This window comes from Brassica napus, chromosome C3 (genome assembly GCF_020379485.1).
Source record: "Brassica napus cultivar Da-Ae chromosome C3, Da-Ae, whole genome shotgun sequence".
Lineage (NCBI taxonomy): Eukaryota > Viridiplantae > Streptophyta > Magnoliopsida > Brassicales > Brassicaceae > Brassica > Brassica napus.
In genome coordinates, this window is record NC_063446.1 from 7,587,446 (window position 1) to 7,606,153 (window position 18,708).

Here is an 18,708-nt window from a genome sequence, read left to right on the forward strand (position 1 = left end):
AATTAGAGAAAGACAACATTTATCAGCAAAGAAAATATAAAAATATTTCAACAAAGCTTTGAGATCCAACGTTTATGTTTACTTCCATATAAACTCAAATCATTTGCCAAAAGCAGCAGTGACAAATAAAAATATAAGACAAGACTTACAAGTCTGTCTGAACAAAAGAGGTTATCGGATAGCACCGGTCATATTAGCACCACCAAGGTTTGCTCCTTCCAAATGCTGTTACATAAACATATCTCAAGTATTAACTGTTTAAGCTCTACTCAAAAACTTGAAGAAGAGAGAGAAAAAAAAAATCAATATCAATCTGCGCATGTATGTTTTTGGATTGGACCTACCGCTTCTCGAAGATTCACATGCCTCAAGTAAGCCCGTTGAAGGTTCGCTCCTTTGAAGTTGGCATTACTCAACTTTGCACCCTATACCAGATAAATATTATGTGTTCAAAACCACACTTATCACTACTTAGATTGTCTCATCATGCACTACAAAATTAATATAGAGCGTGAAACTGTGCAATAATAGAATTTGCTTACCTTCAAATTTGCACCTTCTAGATTTGCTCCTTCTAAGTTCGCATTTGTAAGGTCTGCATTCTGATGGGAAAGAAAGAGAAATCAAACATAATCTGATTGGCATAAGCAGTTGAAAGATAAATTTCTACGAAGATCACTTAAGGCACCTACCTGCAAGTGTGCAGAGCGGAGATCTGCACCACAGAAGCTACAGTCCACTAAGCATGCATCTACAGTACAAAAGTTATGTTTCATAATGTAAAAAAAAAAAATCTTCTTTCATAACAGTTTTGAAAGATCATCAGCAAGCAAAATGAAGCGTTAATATAATGCACCTTGTAAATTAGCACTCTGAAGACTTGTACCAGCTAACAACGCTCCTCTAAGGTTTGCGCCAGTAAACTCACACCTTTTTAAAGGAAGGATAGAGTTTAAATCTTTCAGCAAGTGTTGTCAAGTATAAATGATCTGATAATAAGATGAGAAAAATTGATAAACTCCTTACTCGCGCAAAATAGCATTGTGAAATATGGAGCCCCCAGCATCAGCATCCTGTTTGAAACTGAGCATTTTAGTAGTAATTCAGCAGATATATGATTAAGCAAAAGATCATCAAGGAAACCGCCAAATGATATAATAAATAATACTCTTCTCCCTAAGCAGCAGAAACAAAGTTGGTACCAGCATGCTTACACGAAATTTGGCTAATTGAAGATTTGTACGAGAGAAAAACACATTCCTGAGACAAGCATAGCTGAAATCCACAAGGGATAGATCCTGCATTGTTCAAAGACAAACATGCAGACTGTAAATACTGAATAGTTGTGTCTGATTAAGAAGATGACATGTTGACACGCACTAAGACCGCAGAAAGTCAGCTACAACTACAAGCATGTGAGGTTAAGAAATGTTACCAGCTTAGAAAGATCAATTCCAGAAAGATTAACTCCTCGGAACCTGACTCTTTCGGATTGTATACATTTGATGATATCCACACGCGTTAGTTCAGCTTCTACCTCACCAGTTTCTCTCCTTGAAGATTTTAATATTTCTTTCAGCCCCTGAAGAATAACAAGAAGAGAAGGCAAATGTTTAAGCAAAATGACTCCAGTTATGAGAAAACAGTAAGATGATAGAAAAGTTAAAGCTTACAAGAAGCTGATAGTAGTCTGCTTCGCGCAAAAGCTCAGAACAATCAGGATCTGAGAGAGTAGGAGCAATGCCATCACGCAGCCAGTTTAAGATATGTCGGAAGTGCTTCCCGTCTCTATCTATGAATACATATCCCTGCAACGGTCAAAATCAACTACTTTAGTGGATATACTTCGTCACAAGTGCTACATATGCATACTCATATACTATTGAATCAAGAAAGCATTTCAACTGATAGTTGCATTTCGAAACACTTCTTAAGATGGGTATCTAAAACCAGAGTCTCTCTACTTTACTAGTTTCAAGTTTTATAATTAAATGAAGAGGCTACTCGAGCAAAGAACCAAATATATACAACTCAATGGAAGCCTATGATATGAAATTAAACGTAACAAAGAATGCAGATAAAACCGTTTTGGATTCGTTGGACATAGCGTGACGGCCACTAAACATGGCAGCGAGCATAGAGTCAGGCTCACGGTTAGTCAAAGTATCAATGGTAGTACAGAACTTCTTCCCACCTGCACATAAACACCAACATTTCATTAAATGTTTTGAAAAAGACCTGAGCATCCTACAAGAGAGGATTTTAAAATCAACCCAATACACATTTGAGGTTTAAAACTGAAAAATTTGGTAACTTGAGAATGATGCACCATCTCAATTACAGGACATAGTGTAATAATTGTGATACCATTTAGCAAATGTTTCGTCTTCCAAACAACAAAAGATTCGCTCTAATAAACATATCCTGATGAATGAAAGTTTATTATTACCAATGTTAAGTCGAACCATGGAGGACGATTCAGAAGTCGTGTCCATGAGTGGGAAGAGAAAGAACTTGCTGAAAGTCGATATCTTTGAAAAAAACAGACGAACCTAGTTTGAGATCGAGACAAAAAAAAGGGGAGAAGAATGTAGGTTTTAGAAATGAAATCAATAATGGTCTGAAGAATTTGAGTGAGATCGAACAAGCTACCTCTGAGGACTAATCAGAATCTAGCATCGTAATTCTGTATCTCAATTTCATCAGCAATGGATTTGGTTTTGGAGGATTCACAAAGCTTAAAGTCAACACTTTGTTCCGACTTTTTTTTTTTTTATGCTTTTCCCGAGCAAGGAAAGTATATATGGATTTATTGGATAAGATCTGAAAGCCCGTTATTACAAATTTAAGCCCAGTTTGATGATACAAGTTAAGTAGACATGGACGTTACAAAAAAAAGCTTAAGAGCATTGCTACATATTACCCATTCTTTAAAAGACGGAAACAGTTTCGTCAAGAGCTTTGGCACGGCAGATAGGGAAAGAGGGGCTCTTTTCCATCCACTTCATCACACTGACAGCCAGTATGGAAAACGTGCGAATGACATCTTTTCTGTTTTTTTTTTCTAGCGGTAGTACTGGACCCGAATTGAATATCTGAATTTTTAAAGATGTTTGTGATTTGTTTCATATATTACACATATATAATTTTTTTTGGTTTTACTTCGGAAAAATACAGATATAAAATAAAAAAAAATCTAGAAAATAAATAGATATTTACGAATATCTTATTCGTTTTGATTAATACAAAATATTAAAAATTCTATATAAATTTGTTTTGCAAAATATTTGTTTTGCATGATATATAAAATAAAAATTAAAAGAAGTAATGAATCTACATATTTTGTAAATTTCTTACACTTAGTTGACAATTATAATAACAAAAACTTAAGAAAAAAATTATAATTATCATTAAAATTTTCTCTTTTTTTTTATGTAATACTTTTTATATAAGTAATAATATGAATAAAATTTGTCGAATCATATGTCAGAATAATAATTTTATACATTTAAAGCTTAAAATATAATCAAGATATACATGTATTTATATATTGTCGGATCGGAGCGGATATTTGTTTCCTAAAATTTTAATATTTGTGATTTGCCTCGATTTAACTGATATTAATTTTTAGTATTTGCTTTGCTTCGAAATTTTACGGATATTCAAAATTTTCGAATCAAATCGAATCAAATTTAACAGATAAAATGTTCAGAGCTAGTAACAACCACTAATTAAGAACTCGGATCATTTACGGCGTTAAGGACATCTTAATGACTGAAGCTTGTCTTCATTGTTGATATGCACCAAATTAAAGAATAAACCCTAATCTCTCTTGACCGATGACTCAATCTAGATTTTATGATCGATCTTCTTACTTTTATAACTAGTGGTGTGTGGATATACTGTATCTGAAAGGTTTTACGATATGTGGATTCGGAGGTTTATATTTTCATTTTGTGCCTGCTAACAAATTATTTATGGATGGGCAATGGGTATCGTGGTACACTTAGACATTTTCCTTATTTTAGCATATTAGTTTATCACTATTTTTAATTATTTATTTGATTTGTTCTTTTTATTGTTTCCTACACTTCGATTCTCATTAAAGCTACAAAGTAGATATATGTAGCTTAAACTTTACAAATCTAATTTACATTTTAATAAATATATCGATCAAAGTATTATGTGTGAATAACACTTATTTATCAAAAAAAATTCTAGGAGCTGCATGAAAATATAATTATCGTATTTTTGTATGTATGTGGAGCATAGTTGGAGCTACGTGGACCGTGAATGTTTTCTTGGCGCTCACATCATCTAAAATGGCTTGATACACTTCGGATTCTCACTACATTCTCTCCTCTCAACTTTTCTCTTTATCCGTTTGACGTTTCACACCGGAATTTATAACGTGTGGATCGAGCATAATGGATGATGACACCAACTCTATTGTTATCCTCCCGTTCACCTTCATCGAACATTGATAAATAGATCGCAATCTTATCAGGTCATCCATTGCAAAGATACAAAAAAAGTTTGATGGCCTTCTCACTCATTGGTTTGAATTTTCTTTTTCAAATGTGGAGGCTGAGTATCGAGAAATGTCTTTCACGGTTCATGAACTTATCTGTTTTGAGAATTTTTCTTCCTTCTTTTGGAATTAAGCACACGACTCGTATTCATCTGCATTGCGAGAGTAACTCCGCTATACACTTGGCTACTAGTCACGTCGAATACAATTACCATTTGATCCGAGACGAGATAACATACGATTGCAACTCAACATATTTCTATGCACAACCAACTAGCCGATCGATATATTTACTAAAACAATTGGGGAAAATAAAGAGTTCTTCTCCAAATTGAGCATTTTTTTCTTTACACTGCAACACGAAAGGAGTAATTTAAAAATATATATATATATATATATATATATATATCTCCGTATATTGTATATTGTCCGTCTATACTTTTGTTGTTTTAGTTTTCCTTTTATGTTGCAAATTAGGTTTAAAACGTATATATATTGGTCGATTGACCTAAGAGAAGACAAAATAAACTTCATACATTATTAGATTTCTTGACATATACAAATCATATTAATTTAGCAACAAATTTAAAACACCAAAATCTCCGCATCATTGAGATAAAACTGACTCCAAAGCTGCAAATATGATAGAATACTGAGTAGTTAAGCATTATTATTGGTTTGAGGATCACAAGGAGGGTCAAAGAGACTAAAAGCTCTATAAGCAGAAATGACAGAGAGAAATAAGAAAGCGAAGAGAACAAAGACATGAAGCCCCAAAGCAATAGTGAGTTTTGAGCAAAAGTGTGGGTAAGAAGAACACACTTCACTCCATGTCACTGGTTTATCTCCTTTGTTGAGTAAATACACTATCTCTGTTGCTCCTGCTACTGATGTTGTCATCAAATAAGCTAAAACCTTCACACACACTCACACACACACAATTACTAAAATATATTATAAACTGGATTATGTCGGAGAAGGAAAAAAAATTCAAATAAGTTAGATTAAAACCTGGTCAGGGACAAAGAAGAGCCAAGCTTTGGACACTAAACATGCAATCCATGAAGAAATAGTAGAGAGCAGAGCATAAATCGCACACACAGCACTAACACCAACCATATACCTTCAAATAGCAAATCATATAGTACACAAATAAATAATTATACAATTCTCGTTCCAAAGCTGAAAGAAATTAAAGAGTATACTTGAGACCCATGATGGAGTTGTAGTCTAAATTTCCGTAGTCAGGGTTGGATTGGTGGTTACTGACAGTTAACCAGATGGTTGCAACACTTAGGGGAACCACACTTAGCCTCAGACATGTATCTACGAACTTCAAAGACATAGGAACTTGTGGTTGCTGCTTTGAAGTTATCTCTCCTTCTCTTGTGTTGTTGTCTCTCATCTCTGGTTGGATCTCAAAACCAAATGCTCTTCTTCTTTTTGGAGGGGAGGGGGGAGAAAACTAAGAAACGGTGCTACAAATATATGTAGATATGTGTGTGTGTGTGTGGTCACATGACAAATAAGAACAAATCATATAAGATACAAAAAGGTTTCTTTCTCTTAATTTTCATCTCCAAAACCAAAAAGAAAAGGTTTATCTCCCTTTCATATGATTATTCGCCTTTGGAAACCGCGTGAAAAAATGTAATTTCCATTTGTAATGAGAAGACAAGAAAACCATAACAAATGTGAATATGTATTAGATTAAAGTTTTCTCAGCATCTCTGGCTCAATGGCTTGTAGAAATATTAGTTCGCTTTAGAGGTGGACTGATGATCGACTAACCTTTTCATAAAAATTAATGTTTTTAAAGGAGGTTAGAAATATCTTAGCGGATTCAACGTTTTTATTTACATAAATAGAAGGTAAATAAGAACATAACGATAACAAAATAGTAATTTTTATATTAGTTGTATTTTTACTTTTCTCTAGAAGTGTCGCCGAAAATTTTGTAGTGGAAGAAGTAATAGAGTGTAGGCTAGTGCGGTGGTTGCTGGGAGTGAGAGAAATAGACATCTGGCTTCGTCTTGGCGTTGGCGGGCGGCATATGAATCATTGTTTTGGATTATTTTTGTATACTTGATTTAAAATAAAAAGACTATTGGCGTTGTTACATTTTCTTATAATGTGTTGGCAATTGTCTTTTTACAACTACATTCTCGACAAACTCTTAATATGATATTAAACGTGTCCATTTCATCTTATATATTAAAACAGAAGTCATAACTTTGATTCATATGTGATTTTTAAAAAATGAACCTAATGGACCTATTACTAGAAAGTCATGTTACATTTAATCTCTAATCTATACTATTAAACTAAAAATCATGACTTCTTTCATGTGTGATTTTTATATTTGGACCAAAAATTTATTAAATTTTACTTAACATAATTATAATATCTTTTAATATCTTCATATTATTTGAAATAATAATAAATATCTTAAATAAATGTCTAACAAAATCTTTCAAATATCTTTTAGAATCTTTTTAAAATGTATTTTCAAAATTAGTTATTTAAAATTTTAATTATCATAAAGTATAATTAGAAACTAAATTTTAGTTTAGTTTTGATTGAAAACAAATATTAATAATTATATAAAATACTTTTAATAATATTTTAATGAAAATAATAATTTTAAATTGAATTAATTTTCAAAATTAAATTTAATAAATATTTTAAAAGATGTTTTTAAAAAGAAATATTCATTTCTATTCTAATTTAAAAATAAAATATTCTATCTATTTAGCGCATAAATTATGACTTATTTCATATGTTATTTTTTTTAATTTATATTACTTGAAAGCCATACCTTTAAATGCTTTTACCATGTAATACAATTAATTTACATTTCCCTCCATCGATGAAACATTTAATCTTAATTTATATCGTATATACAAGATTTTAGTCTGCTATTATTAATGTATGTGTATTCACTTTAATTAAAAACCAATTCGGTTTATTATTTAAGTATCTATATTAAATTGATTTAATTAATCACTATACACTAAATTCTCTATTATGTAGGTTCAAATTAATTTAATTTTCACATATATTTCAAATTTATAAATAAAACAAAATTTATGTAAATCAGTATTGTTACATAATAATATTTTCAAAATAAATTTTTTTACAAAAATACAAAATTTATAGTAGTAATATTATACGCCAAACAAATATTATTATAAAATTAGATAATATATAACGCCAAATTATATTAATTTATTATCATATTTGACGCCAAACAAATATTGCATAACCTAAAATATTTTAATATTAAAGAAAACCCGCACGGTCGTGCGGATCAAAATCTAGTTATAATTTAAACGAGAGAAATCACAATTTTAATTTGAGAATGGTCTTCTGATCGTACATTCGTAAAGTATATTGATTTGTACAAATCTCTGAACCCATAAGGATTTTTTGGTCCCACAAGAATGACCAAATAGTAGTTCATATAACCTTTATGTTTAGACTGTTACGCGTACGCCGTACGTAATTATGGAAGTGAAGATATCATCGCATTATATAACGACGATGTAGTCGTTCATAGGAAAAATCATTACTCTCTCAAGACTCTCACTGTTGTTTTATAAATTAATATGGAGACGTGAAAGAAATCTGTGAATAGGGATGAAACAGATAAATTGAAAAATGTTACAGTCACATTGTGAGAAAATTCCGGGGGTTTTGAAAAGTTAAGGAGAAGAATGTGGCCATAATGAAAAAGTAGAAAAGATTAAGGCATTAGCACTGAAAGAGATGGAATGCTTTGAAGAAGCGAAAGTGGAAGAGTTATTTATAGACTTTTGAGCATGTGTACTTATGATACAACAATGTGCATCAACCTCAAATCAAATATACCGCAAGTACTTGTTCATTTAATATTTGTGCCAACCAGTTAGATCTAAAAGCTGCATCGGGATTCCTACACAGTCTTGGTCTATTCAAGGTTATCACCATCAGGTTCATGATTAACAACACCTTTATTTCCCTCGTCATCATCTTATTCTATAATTTCTTTCTTCAGTCCTTTGACGAGTCAAAGATTGTTGCCATGAAACAAGTGCTGTATCAGAAGTACCAATTGCATAATCAGAAGGTGACGACTGACGTGCTGCAGCTAGATCTAGATTCAAGTTCAACCATATGATCCGAGCCAATAGCTGAAGGCAACGTATCAAGACGCATTACTACCTATTCAAACAAGCCAAGAAACCATATAGGCAAACTTTTAACCAAGATCCGTAGACCGTAGTTCCATATGCTCTCTAAGCAAATGAGACTTATTCAGACCTTTTAACAACAACAAAAGGGAAACATATACACAAACATTGTCTAATCATCAAAGCAAATAACAAAACACTCAAACATATAGTAGCATTTAAAAGATTCAGACCAAGGAAATCAGAGAGAAATGAATATAGCCTATGTCAACAAGACAGGAAACTTGAGATAAATATGTTGAAACCTCTATAGGCATAAAATTAACATCTGTATAATTTAACTCCATGAGTATTGATTAATCTTCCATAACAACTAGATCATCTAGGGTTACATAAAAACCATTAAATTTATCATTCTTAAGGCAACAAACAGAGAAGCATAAACTACCCATTCGAACTAACCAAATGAGATCTATTTAGACCTTTCAACAACAGCAAAAGGCAAAACTCATAGACAAACATGGCTATTAATCAAATAAGGCCTAAGGCTATTAATCAAATAAGGCCTAAGGCTATGGAAAACAGAGAACTGAATATAAGCCAATATAGCCGAGACAGGAAACTCCAGATAAACATATGCGATCTATTTAGGGCTAATATGATTAATCTTTGCATAATTAAACTCAATTGAGTATATTAACTAATCATCAATAACAACTAGGGTTAAGATCCAAAACCATTAAGATCTTCCATTTTTCCCACACCAGAGTTAAATTAAATGATAAAGAGATGATGTCTTTATATATATAATAAAGTCTTTAACGGAGTATCAAACATTATTCCCCCAATTGTAACACAAGCGCCCTTACACAAATAGGAATTATAATTAATTATACAAAGTTTTTAATTTCAATGAGCAATTACATCACTGCCGCTACCGCCGCTCGATTCAATAATAGGATTGTTCAGATTCACCATCATCATCATCGTCATCGGTCTAGCAGCCCCCAGTTTCTTCCTCTGGTAACTGTACGGACCGTAGATCTTCCTCAGGAGATGCGGCACCTGATCCACCGTCAGATTGTTCGCCGCGGAAGGGGACGGGGGATCGATCGGAAGAGGCGATGGGGAGAGAGATAGGAGAGAGGCGGATCTGGAGTTGATTCTCGAGTTTCGGATCTGAGCGAGTGCCCCTGGTTTTAAGTAGCGGTGGAATCCGTCGTTGTTTCTTCTCGCCGGAGATTTAGAGATGTCTTTCATGGTCTCTCTCGGTTGTGGAGGATCGATCAAGAGAGATGAGAGATTGAGTGATGGAAGAAGATAGGGTTAAGGGTGATGATGAATTTGTAGGGGCGGGAAAGGGAGAGTGTGTGAAATGAGATGAGAGGGAAAGATGCGTCTCATTAGGGTTTTCAAAGGTCATCTTGAGCGGGAGTTTTTTTTTTTTTTTTTTTTTTTTGGTTTTCACACCTCTTCACGTGACTTTGATTCGTTGCCTTTTTTAATAATTTTTTTACTGTTGATTATTTTTTTGGGGTAAAAATGGTTCAGGATCCTTGACCGTTGAATTTTTTTCTAAGAGCCCATCTGTGAGTCATATGACATTATGTGTTTATCACAGAACCGTCCCTCTCTCTGATGGGGCCCATTGGTAAGGCCTATTGATTGAGCCCATTTTCGAGGTTCATTGATGCCAGGGCCCAATACTGAGAAAACTTCTGTTTCATTGAAGTGATTGTGCACAAAGATGATACAAGCAACGAACGATTTTTTGGAGTGGGGATTTAGAGTTTATGCTGCTAATAAGAACACCTTAGCTTTTTTTTTTTTACAACTGCTAAGAACACTTCCAACGCTCATTATCTGAAAAAGTGTGTGTAGAGCATAAATCATGATTAGTTACATATATGTTCATTAAATAATTAAATTTTTATTTTAAATAGAATCAGTTACAAATTGACAAATTACCTAAGAAGTTTCAGAGGATATTTCATAAATTTCTTGTTTTTCATTTCAAAACCTGTTTTCTTTTTATTATTTTTATTTCAAAATTCTACTCTCTTACAAATTTAGTGTTGGAGATGTTCTAACAGTCGTCCTCGTCTTTCTTAGTGTTGGACATAGTTTACTCTGCTTCATCTTTTTCTCACCTTTTATAGTTTTGTCGGATTTGAGATTTGGTCTTTGTATTATGGTTTGGTATCTGCGGTATTTTTCTTGTGCTGGACATTTTAAGCGAAGTTGATATCGGCTTCAAATATGCCCATTCACATTTTAAAGCTACAGAAACTTTTCTTAGTTATGGCAAACATTAGTTAACATTGATCTTGCTTCTATAGGGAAGCGATGCATTTTTTGGTAGAAGTTAATACACTGGTTTGTATATAATTCAACGCTATTGTTATGTTAGTCTCAATATACAAATCGCTGGACAGGACACGATCATACTAGCTGGTGCAGAGGGATTCATTGGCTGCAAGCCTGTAAGGCTCAAAAGAGCAAGCATGCATAAGATTGTTATCAATTTCACAAATATCCAAAACGCTTCTGTTATTTTTCAGCTAGCTGTTATATCGTCCATGTAATATTGGGAGATTTTAACATTTATTAATTAGGGAGTGAAAGCTATCATTGCCAAGAGCTTCGATAGAATCCACCTCATTAACTTGGCTAGTGTTTGGATAATGGGATTGTAACGTAAAGAAATGTCGATAATGTTCATCATTAGCCCAAAACAGAAATAAAAGACTTTCAAAATATGAAGAAAAACATTGAAGAACTATTGACGAGATTTATAGAACGTTAGCGAGGCTTTGGTTTTGAACAAAAAAAAAACGATGCTTTGGTACCTCGTCCACTAAAAAGTAGTAAGCCGTAGCCTTTATAATATTCATTTAACTCCATCTCAAATCAGTGACTCACTCAGCATAGTCACATGAATCATGGCAAATAGAGGTTCATATTGGTTTATTATATTTTCTTATGTCCATTTACACATTAGTACATAAGGTACAGCCTAAGAAGCATGATGTCAGCAAAAAAAGAAGTATATTTGTGCTCCCCTTTGCATAAATTCCACCGTTGGCTAGTGGAATATTTTGTCGTTTCCACTATATGTAAAACCGTTTGAAAAAAAATCGTGCTCATTTTACTAATAAATACATCGAACAATTTGCAATCAGACAGTGTCTTGTGTCTGACAACAACCACCCGATATCGAGTTCGAGCTCTCCGTTTACATTAAAAAAATGGGAAAAATTTGATAAAATCACTGACGTCGCGAATCTTCTTAGCGATTGTCGATATAGGACCCACCCACTTGTGGCTCACACTACACGCTACCATTTTTTTAATATTTCTTTCTTATCAAATGGGCGCTCTTAATGGGCCCCAGAGAGTTGCGCGTTTATTGTAAGCGATGAAGCAACAAGCAATTATTCTATGCCTCTCTCAGCAATTATTATATTCTGTACAACTTGGTCACCGAATAGAACTTATCCATACACGTGTCCAGTGAGTCATAAATCTGCGGCTAAGATTTAACCACCTCAAAAGAAAGTTTAATTGGTAAAAGAAAAAAAGAAAACCCCTATAAGTACACACCTATACTCTCCTTTCATCTCCATCAATTGAAAAACTAAACTCAAAAGACTTCGATCGTCTTCAAGGTATGTTCTCGTCTAATGTTTTTATTGAAGTCTGTTCAGTTCTTGATTTGTTTACCATCTAATCAGCTAATTATGATCCATTTCTGCAGAGAGAACCGAACACCTTCCGTTACAAAGTAACCAAGTTTATTACATGGTTGAGCTAGACATCCAAGTTCCATCAGCATTCGACCCATTCGCAGAAGCTCAAGAATCAGATGCACCAGGGACCAAAGAGTACATCCACGTCAGGATCCAGCAGAGGAATGGGAAAAAGAGCTTGACGACTGTTCAAGGTCTGAAGAAAGCGTACAGCTACGAGAAGATTCTCAAGGATCTGAAGAAAGACTTCTGCTGCAACGGGAACGTGGTGCAGGACAAGGAGCTTGGGAAGATCATTCAGCTACAGGGTGATCAGAGGAAGAAAGTTTCTCATTTTCTGGTTCAGACTGGGATTGCTAAGAAGGAACAGATCAAGATCCACGGTTTCTAAGTGGATCGTTTGATAATTCTCTATGTTACTATATATATGCGAATAATTGTATGCGGTGTGTGTGATCATTTGGAAGTTGGTTTTTCGTTTTGGTTGAAGGTGTGTGATATTTGACTTGTGAAATGATGATAAAACTTTCGGTTGTTGTATTTACCATATCTTTCTTGAAGTTATATGCTCAAGAGACGATTGTTTATGAAATGTCACGAAAATTTAAAAATCAGAATATAAAAGTGACTTCTGATGGATATACAAACGAATGAGGGAAAGAGACTAGAACATGCGAAAAGTAAGCTTCATTTGATCAAGTTTATTGATCGTTGTTCGGTGTTTTAAAATAGAATTTTTTATTTATAAAACCACTTTTCCACGTTCAAATTACACTATAAATATATTTTTTTTGTTTGTCAAAAAAACTTTTATAACCATAAACTAGAGAGAATCTCTCTCTTCTTCTTATTTCATTTTATTATTTTTTTTATTCTACTTTATGTATTTATTTACTTTTATCTCAAATTCTAAAATATATTAAACAAAAATAATTGTCATAATAAACTATATATAAAATTCTCTATCTTTTGAGATCCATGTTTATATATATATTATATATATTAATATGTAAACAAAATGTGGACGTAGATACCAAAACGTGGATAACAGAATTATAAATTAGATATGGACATAAACATCTTAACAGAATTATAAACTAGTTGTGGACATTGACAATATTCATTCGATTCCATTCATTATCTCGGAATCTAAATTCAACTCTAATCAAAATTACATCCGTCCACATCATGACAAAGCGCACATTCCTTAGATCAGAAATCTCTGACATACAAGATCTATTACTCTCCGACAAAAGGTAAACGCTTCTTCGATTTTTCTCTCCGATCATACTCACAATATCATCTCTTTCTCATTTTGATTGAAGTTTAATTGCAGATAATTTATCAATTGAGCTGAATAAGCCAAGTGTTTGTATTGGTTGTATTGGAGATAACAGAGTTCTTGTCCACGTTTTATGGTGTAATTTTAGTAACATGAGTCCATGTTCACGTATTGTTGTATAGTTTTATAAAATCAAAACAAATAGTTTGTCCACATTATCTACTATAAACACATTAACATCACTCATCTACAAATCATCCAACCACGCATCACTCGTCCACAAATCACCCATCCACAAATGTCATTTTCATTAAAGGTAAAATTGTCCACAATCTGTCGTTGGTCTACAACAAAAGTGTGTAACAAAGTGTGTAACATGTAATCAAAAGTCAAAAATGTCTTAATCAAATATTTAAAATAACCGCAACTCTTAAAGATTGGGCTTAAATATTTTTTTACTATCAATTAATTGGGCTTAATGTTCGGCCCAAGTTTCCAATATATGAGAGTTGAATTCACGTGACCTCCCAAAAAGAAGAACGTGATTTGTAAAGAACAAGAAACAAAATAAAAAGTAAGTAATATCTAAGCAAAGATATAATAATTCTAAAAAGCCCCAAACCAATTAATTTAGTTTACTGCAAGAGAGAAGAGGGTTTGCAGTTTGCACTAAATACCACAAATCTTTTCTGAAGGGTCCCTCTTTTTCCTCTTCAAATGTTTCCTTTTATTTTCATTTGCCGTTTTTGACTCGTCCTTGTTAATGCCACAAAGAAGAAATCTAAGGAAACGGAGCCGAAATAATCGCAGGTTTGGTTTTATTTCTGTGACGGGAAACTGTAAAGCTGTCTTCTCATGAGTCCTTTTTTTTTTTTTTTCTCTCTTTGCTAATAATACTCTGCGACATGTCTTTTCACTCGATTGTTTTTAATAAAATCCAATAGATGAAAATTATTATTTACTTGTTGCGATTTTTAGGGCTACTGTTAATTTCTGTTTAAGGTCTGATTTTGAGATAACTTTGTACTTATGAGTCCCAGATTTAGGGACTAATTAAACATGATTTGCATGTTCTTCCATGAAGAGAATTGGATTTAGTAGTGGATCTCATCTTCATAAATCAATGTCTATAGTAATTAGTAACAATTCAGTTCCCAGTCTTTGGTGTTTGCTATTTCAATGGTACTTCACAATTTTGAACATCTTTTTTTGTTCCTTGTGGTAACATTTGGTTAGAAGCATTTTAATTTGTTTTGTGTATATATAAATTCCTTCTACTCTGACTGATAATATACGCCTAGTGTTGTTTATGTGTGAGTTGTGATGATTCTCACTTGCACTTCATCTTGTTTAATAGGTAAGAGATATGGACAAGGAAAGTCATGAGCAGAACAACCACACTACCTCCGGAGATCCCTTGGCCAAACGGAAACGAGGTCGCCCGAGGAAACACTTCAAGCTTGATGACTCCAACAACAACCGTTCTCCTCCAGGGTTTAGCAGGACTCAGCAGCACCAGGATGAAGCTATGGTCGGACAACATGTTACTGGCGTGATCGAGGCAAGCTTTGAAGATGGCTTCTTGCTTTCAGTTAAGGTTGGCGGTACAGACGCCATGCTTAGAGGTGTGGTGTTCAAGCCTGGTCACTTCCATCCTCTATCGGCTGACAACGACGTTGCTCCTCACGTTCCAATGATCAGAAGAAACAATAATGACCTTGTGGATCATCGTAGATCAGCAGCTCAAGGAGGTCGCAAATCGAGGTTACATGAGAAGCGTGGTGCTAGAGCCTTGGTTCCTGTCCCTATTCAGCCTAAGCCTCTTTTGCCTCCGGTCCACCACGGTCATATGCGGACCGAGACCGAGTCTCGAGTGAGTGGAGCTAGTAACGGCAAACCATTTGAGACGCTATTTACACAAGTGATGGAGAAAGGTCAAGTCCATACCGAGTCGGAGGAGCAGGCTCTGTCTATCGAGCCGTTGCAGGCGATACACCCTGTGCATCCAGTCCATATGCCAAAACCTACGCCGAGTTATGGACGAGGCAACATGACAGAACTTCTTCAGGTAAAAACCATACTGATGATTTTTTTATCCAAAAGCTTTTATGTTTATTCTCTGTTGAGATTCATGTTTGATTTGTCTTGTTAGGCCGTGCAGGAGAATGTGAGAGAGACCCATTTTTCACAAGGACAATGATTATCTGGAGATCCTTGGAGAGCTTAAAGTCTGATTCAATCTCTTTGTAATCAGAAAATAGGAAAACAGAATCTAACTATTGTCTTAGCTTAAAGATGTCAGGAAAATTTACCATGATTCGTTATATAGATGATCATTACTACTTTTTTATTATTATTTGGATAATAGTTTTATATCAATATGATCAAATTTATTTTAATTCACCGGTTCTCTTGTTTTTTTTTTCTCAACTCAGAATTGTTGTGAACATGTCGATGATCGTTTATAAGTTTGACCACTGTCATATACCAAATCCACTTTGTTTTTTATATAAACTATAAAGTTGATTAAGTTTCATTCAGTGAAACAATATGTTCATAGGAAATTAAACATTAACTCCAAAACTCATACTTAGTCCATTGTCCAAGACATTGGTAGAAGAAGCTGGTGTTGATCTCTGACTGCATTGGAGTAGTAAGAAAATATGGTGTGAAGAACATACAATCTTGAAATTTGTTGGTGTCCTTGAGCTACCTGCCGTTGCTATAGAAACTGTAACCGCCCATTATAGTACGCATTAGGATCTTGAGGACGAGGAGTTGCATAGCTTGAAGACAATCACTTTCAGTCACAGCTTCACGCTCTTCTTTTTTTCCTTCTCTGACGAAGGTGGTTGCATAGCTCCTGTAAACTGATAAAACCTCCATTATAGGTAGCATGCAAACTTCAGTGATCTGAACTTCCTGTTGAATGGAGTTTTGATAAAACTAAAGTTCACTAACGATAAAGATTGAACAAAAATATCAGAGTGGCGCAGCGGAAGCGTGGTGGGCCCATAACCCACAGGTCCCAGGATCGAAACCTGGCTATGATAATTCTATTTTTTTTTTCATTTTTCTGTGGACCCAAATAGAAAGCCCACTCTTTTAACAACAAAAGGCTACTTAATCCACCCAATAATACAGTTATTCTATTTATTTACATTTACCAAAATATATTCCATTCCATAAATTGTGTCATATATAAGATTCTGACTTTTAGACTTGACCCAAAAAAAAAGATTCTAACTTTCAGAAAACAACCAAATTTTTTTCCCGACGGCAGAAAGCAAGTATGTAAACACAATTTACAGTACATAATAAGAAAAACATAAAATCACGTGTTATCTGATAAAATGAGACAGTAAATTTATATCTTTATAAGCTTAAAAACATAAAATCACGTGTTATCGAAGATTCACCTTGTCTCTTCGATAAGTTTTGGTGGATTCAAAGCGGTTCATATACGTTTTAGTGTCAAATCAAGTCAAATAGGGCTTTATACCCTTGTTGCAGAGGCCACCATGTTTCGGTCGGCACTTTGCATGGCACTAATCTTAGAGTTCTCCACACTCAAAGTTTTCTCTGACAATTTCACTAGAAGAAAACAGGGAGATTCTGATGGCGGAAATCGTCGGAATAGACCGATTCCGACGAATTTCCGACGAACCCGTCCGTCGGTATCGTTTCGTCGGAAAAAAAAAATTCGTCGGAATTTCGTCAGAACTTCCGACGACTTTCTGACGAATACCGAGAAACGTCATTCTGACGAACTTCCGACGATATTACGATACGGATACACGAGACCAGAGTTCATCGGAAAAACTACGTACCGACGGAGAACGTTTCTCGGACAATTCCGACGTAGAGTGTTCCTCGGTGTATTCCGACGAACTTTAGGCGTCGGAATTTACCGACGGACAACGGTCGTCGGAATATACCGACGAACCTCGTTCGTCGGTATATTCCGACGGAAATGGGGTTCGTCGGTAAATTCCGACGGATATATGTTCGTCGGTATATACCCATTTTTTTAAAAAAATTAATTTTGCATTTTTATATATTTTTCGATATTAATAAATTTAAAAAATCAGAAATTTAAAACTAATAATATTATAAAATTTAAATTCATAAAAACCAAAATAGGAAAAAAACATTCATAAAGTTGAAAATTCATACAAACCGAAATAGAAAAAAAAAACATTCCGAAAGTTTTAAAAAGCCGAAATAAACTAAGATGAACTCGAAGACATCAAACGATCTAGCTTCTGCATAATCTCGGTGTTGAACTTCTTCTGGGATGCCAACTCAGCAAGGATAGTGGCATTCTCCGAACGGATAGTGGCATTCTCCGAAAGGATAGTGGTTTTCTGCTCCTCCAATGCCCCAATCCGTTCATCTTTGTCATGTAGCTCCTCGAGAATCATGGGATCGGCATACGGAGCTTGCGAAGAAGATGCCGGATACGAAGAAGCACGACGGGCCAACCCAACTAAACGGCCTCCTTTCCTTTTAGGAACCGCCTACAAAAATATTTAAAGTAAGTAAATAGGGACAAGTAAGTAATCGACATTATAAAAAAAATATATTAATAAAAAAAATTTCCTTTTCAACCATCTCATTTATTTGCAATAGAGACAGGTTGGTTGAAGCTCCTGTGGATTCGCCATCATCAGAGAGAGGCTGAGATTGGGCAACTATTTTAGCTTCCACCAAATCAACTACACCTTTGATCACGGGGTCCTGAATTTGACCCGTCGTCTTGTTAGTGTGAGCCACCTTAATGAGTTGGAGACGATCAACGGGATTACCGTCATTTGCTTCGATCTAAAAAAACCGCCATTATTAGCCAAGAAATATATAAAATATTTATTTAAAAAATATAAAGATAAATAATAATAAAAAACTTACAAGTTCATCCTCCTTAGTAGACATAGAGCAAGCGCCGAGGTTGTGCACATACATACCTTTCCCGCC

General features: G+C 34.3%; 5 protein-coding genes across 8 annotated transcripts; 2 read left to right on the forward strand and 3 right to left on the reverse strand.

Annotated features, from left to right (window-relative positions):
• Window positions 1–2: 2 nt before the first annotated feature.
• On the reverse strand, window positions 3–2,803 carry LOC106346000 (FH protein interacting protein FIP2). Of its 3 annotated transcripts, none has more exons than XM_048752337.1 (12): window positions 2,653–2,803; window positions 2,450–2,552; window positions 2,067–2,194; window positions 1,674–1,808; window positions 1,436–1,582; window positions 1,215–1,298; window positions 1,027–1,073; window positions 857–930; window positions 693–751; window positions 543–602; window positions 345–425; window positions 3–225 (listed from the first exon to the last, which is right to left on the reverse strand). In XM_048752337.1, exons 2-12 carry the CDS (start codon window positions 2,493–2,495, stop codon window positions 172–174), a joined length of 915 nt encoding a protein of 304 aa, XP_048608294.1. In that variant the 5' UTR covers window positions 2,496–2,552; window positions 2,653–2,803; the 3' UTR covers window positions 3–171. The 3 variants fall into 3 exon arrangements, with proteins under 3 accessions (XP_048608294.1, XP_013640691.1, XP_048608295.1); XM_013785237.3 differs by having other exon boundaries at window positions 2,085–2,194; window positions 2,653–2,802; XM_048752338.1 differs by having other exon boundaries at window positions 2,450–2,531; window positions 2,653–2,797.
• A 2,243-nt stretch (window positions 2,804–5,046) lies between these two features.
• Window positions 5,047–6,022, reverse strand: LOC106346001 (CASP-like protein 2D1). Its single transcript, XM_013785239.3, has 3 exons — window positions 5,737–6,022; window positions 5,543–5,654; window positions 5,047–5,446 (listed from the first exon to the last, which is right to left on the reverse strand). The coding sequence occupies exons 1-3, from the start codon at window positions 5,934–5,936 to the stop codon at window positions 5,192–5,194; spliced, it is 567 nt and encodes a 188-aa protein (XP_013640693.1). The 5' UTR covers window positions 5,937–6,022; the 3' UTR covers window positions 5,047–5,191.
• Window positions 6,023–9,477: 3,455 nt separating this feature from the next.
• BNAC03G71660D lies at window positions 9,478–10,098 on the reverse strand. The gene has a single exon (XM_013790895.3). The coding sequence runs from the start codon at window positions 9,961–9,963 to the stop codon at window positions 9,613–9,615; it is 351 nt and encodes a 116-aa protein (XP_013646349.1). The 5' UTR covers window positions 9,964–10,098; the 3' UTR covers window positions 9,478–9,612.
• Window positions 10,099–12,139: 2,041 nt separating this feature from the next.
• On the forward strand, window positions 12,140–12,992 carry LOC106346004 (protein translation factor SUI1 homolog). Its single transcript, XM_013785241.3, has 2 exons — window positions 12,140–12,371; window positions 12,461–12,992. The coding sequence occupies exon 2, from the start codon at window positions 12,505–12,507 to the stop codon at window positions 12,841–12,843; it is 339 nt and encodes a 112-aa protein (XP_013640695.1). The 5' UTR covers window positions 12,140–12,371; window positions 12,461–12,504; the 3' UTR covers window positions 12,844–12,992.
• Window positions 12,993–14,314: 1,322 nt separating this feature from the next.
• LOC106351076 lies at window positions 14,315–16,137 on the forward strand. Of its 2 annotated transcripts, none has more exons than XM_013790896.3 (3): window positions 14,315–14,544; window positions 15,092–15,802; window positions 15,887–16,137. In XM_013790896.3, the coding sequence occupies exons 2-3, from the start codon at window positions 15,101–15,103 to the stop codon at window positions 15,932–15,934; spliced, it is 750 nt and encodes a 249-aa protein (XP_013646350.1). In that variant the 5' UTR covers window positions 14,315–14,544; window positions 15,092–15,100; the 3' UTR covers window positions 15,935–16,137. The 2 variants fall into 2 exon arrangements, with proteins under 2 accessions (XP_013646350.1, XP_022554615.1); XM_022698894.2 differs by lacking the exon at window positions 14,315–14,544 and adding an exon at window positions 14,619–14,736.
• Window positions 16,138–18,708: the final 2,571 nt, after the last annotated feature.

What these genes read in the sequence shown, in the direction of transcription:
- LOC106346000 (XM_048752337.1), bottom strand. Translation starts at nt 2,495, where the DNA reads ATGGACACGACTTCTGAATCGTCCTCCATGGTTCGACTTAACATTG. An exon ending in CACAATGCTATTTTGCGCGA is followed by an intron (nt 931 to 1,026) that starts GTAAGGAGTTTA and finishes TCCTTTAAAAAG; the next exon opens with GTGTGAGTTTACTGGCGCAA. An exon ending in TCAGAGTGCTAATTTACAAG is followed by an intron (nt 752 to 856) that starts GTGCATTATATT and finishes TTTGTACTGTAG; the next exon opens with ATGCATGCTTAGTGGACTGT.
- LOC106346004 (XM_013785241.3), top strand. Translation starts at nt 12,505, where the DNA reads ATGGTTGAGCTAGACATCCAAGTTCCATCAGCATTCGACCCATTCGCA.
- LOC106346001 (XM_013785239.3), bottom strand. Translation starts at nt 5,936, where the DNA reads ATGAGAGACAACAACACAAGAGAAGGAGAGATAACTTCAAAGCAGCAA. An exon ending in AACTCCATCATGGGTCTCAA is followed by an intron (nt 5,655 to 5,736) that starts GTATACTCTTTA and finishes TGCTATTTGAAG; the next exon opens with GTATATGGTTGGTGTTAGTG. An exon ending in TCTTCTTTGTCCCTGACCAG is followed by an intron (nt 5,447 to 5,542) that starts GTTTTAATCTAA and finishes GTGTGTGTGAAG; the next exon opens with GTTTTAGCTTATTTGATGAC.
- LOC106351076 (XM_013790896.3), top strand. Translation starts at nt 15,101, where the DNA reads ATGGACAAGGAAAGTCATGAGCAGAACAACCACACTACCTCCGGAGAT. An exon ending in ACATGACAGAACTTCTTCAG is followed by an intron (nt 15,803 to 15,886) that starts GTAAAAACCATA and finishes TTGTCTTGTTAG; the next exon opens with GCCGTGCAGGAGAATGTGAG.
- BNAC03G71660D (XM_013790895.3), bottom strand. Translation starts at nt 9,963, where the DNA reads ATGAAAGACATCTCTAAATCTCCGGCGAGAAGAAACAACGACGGATTC.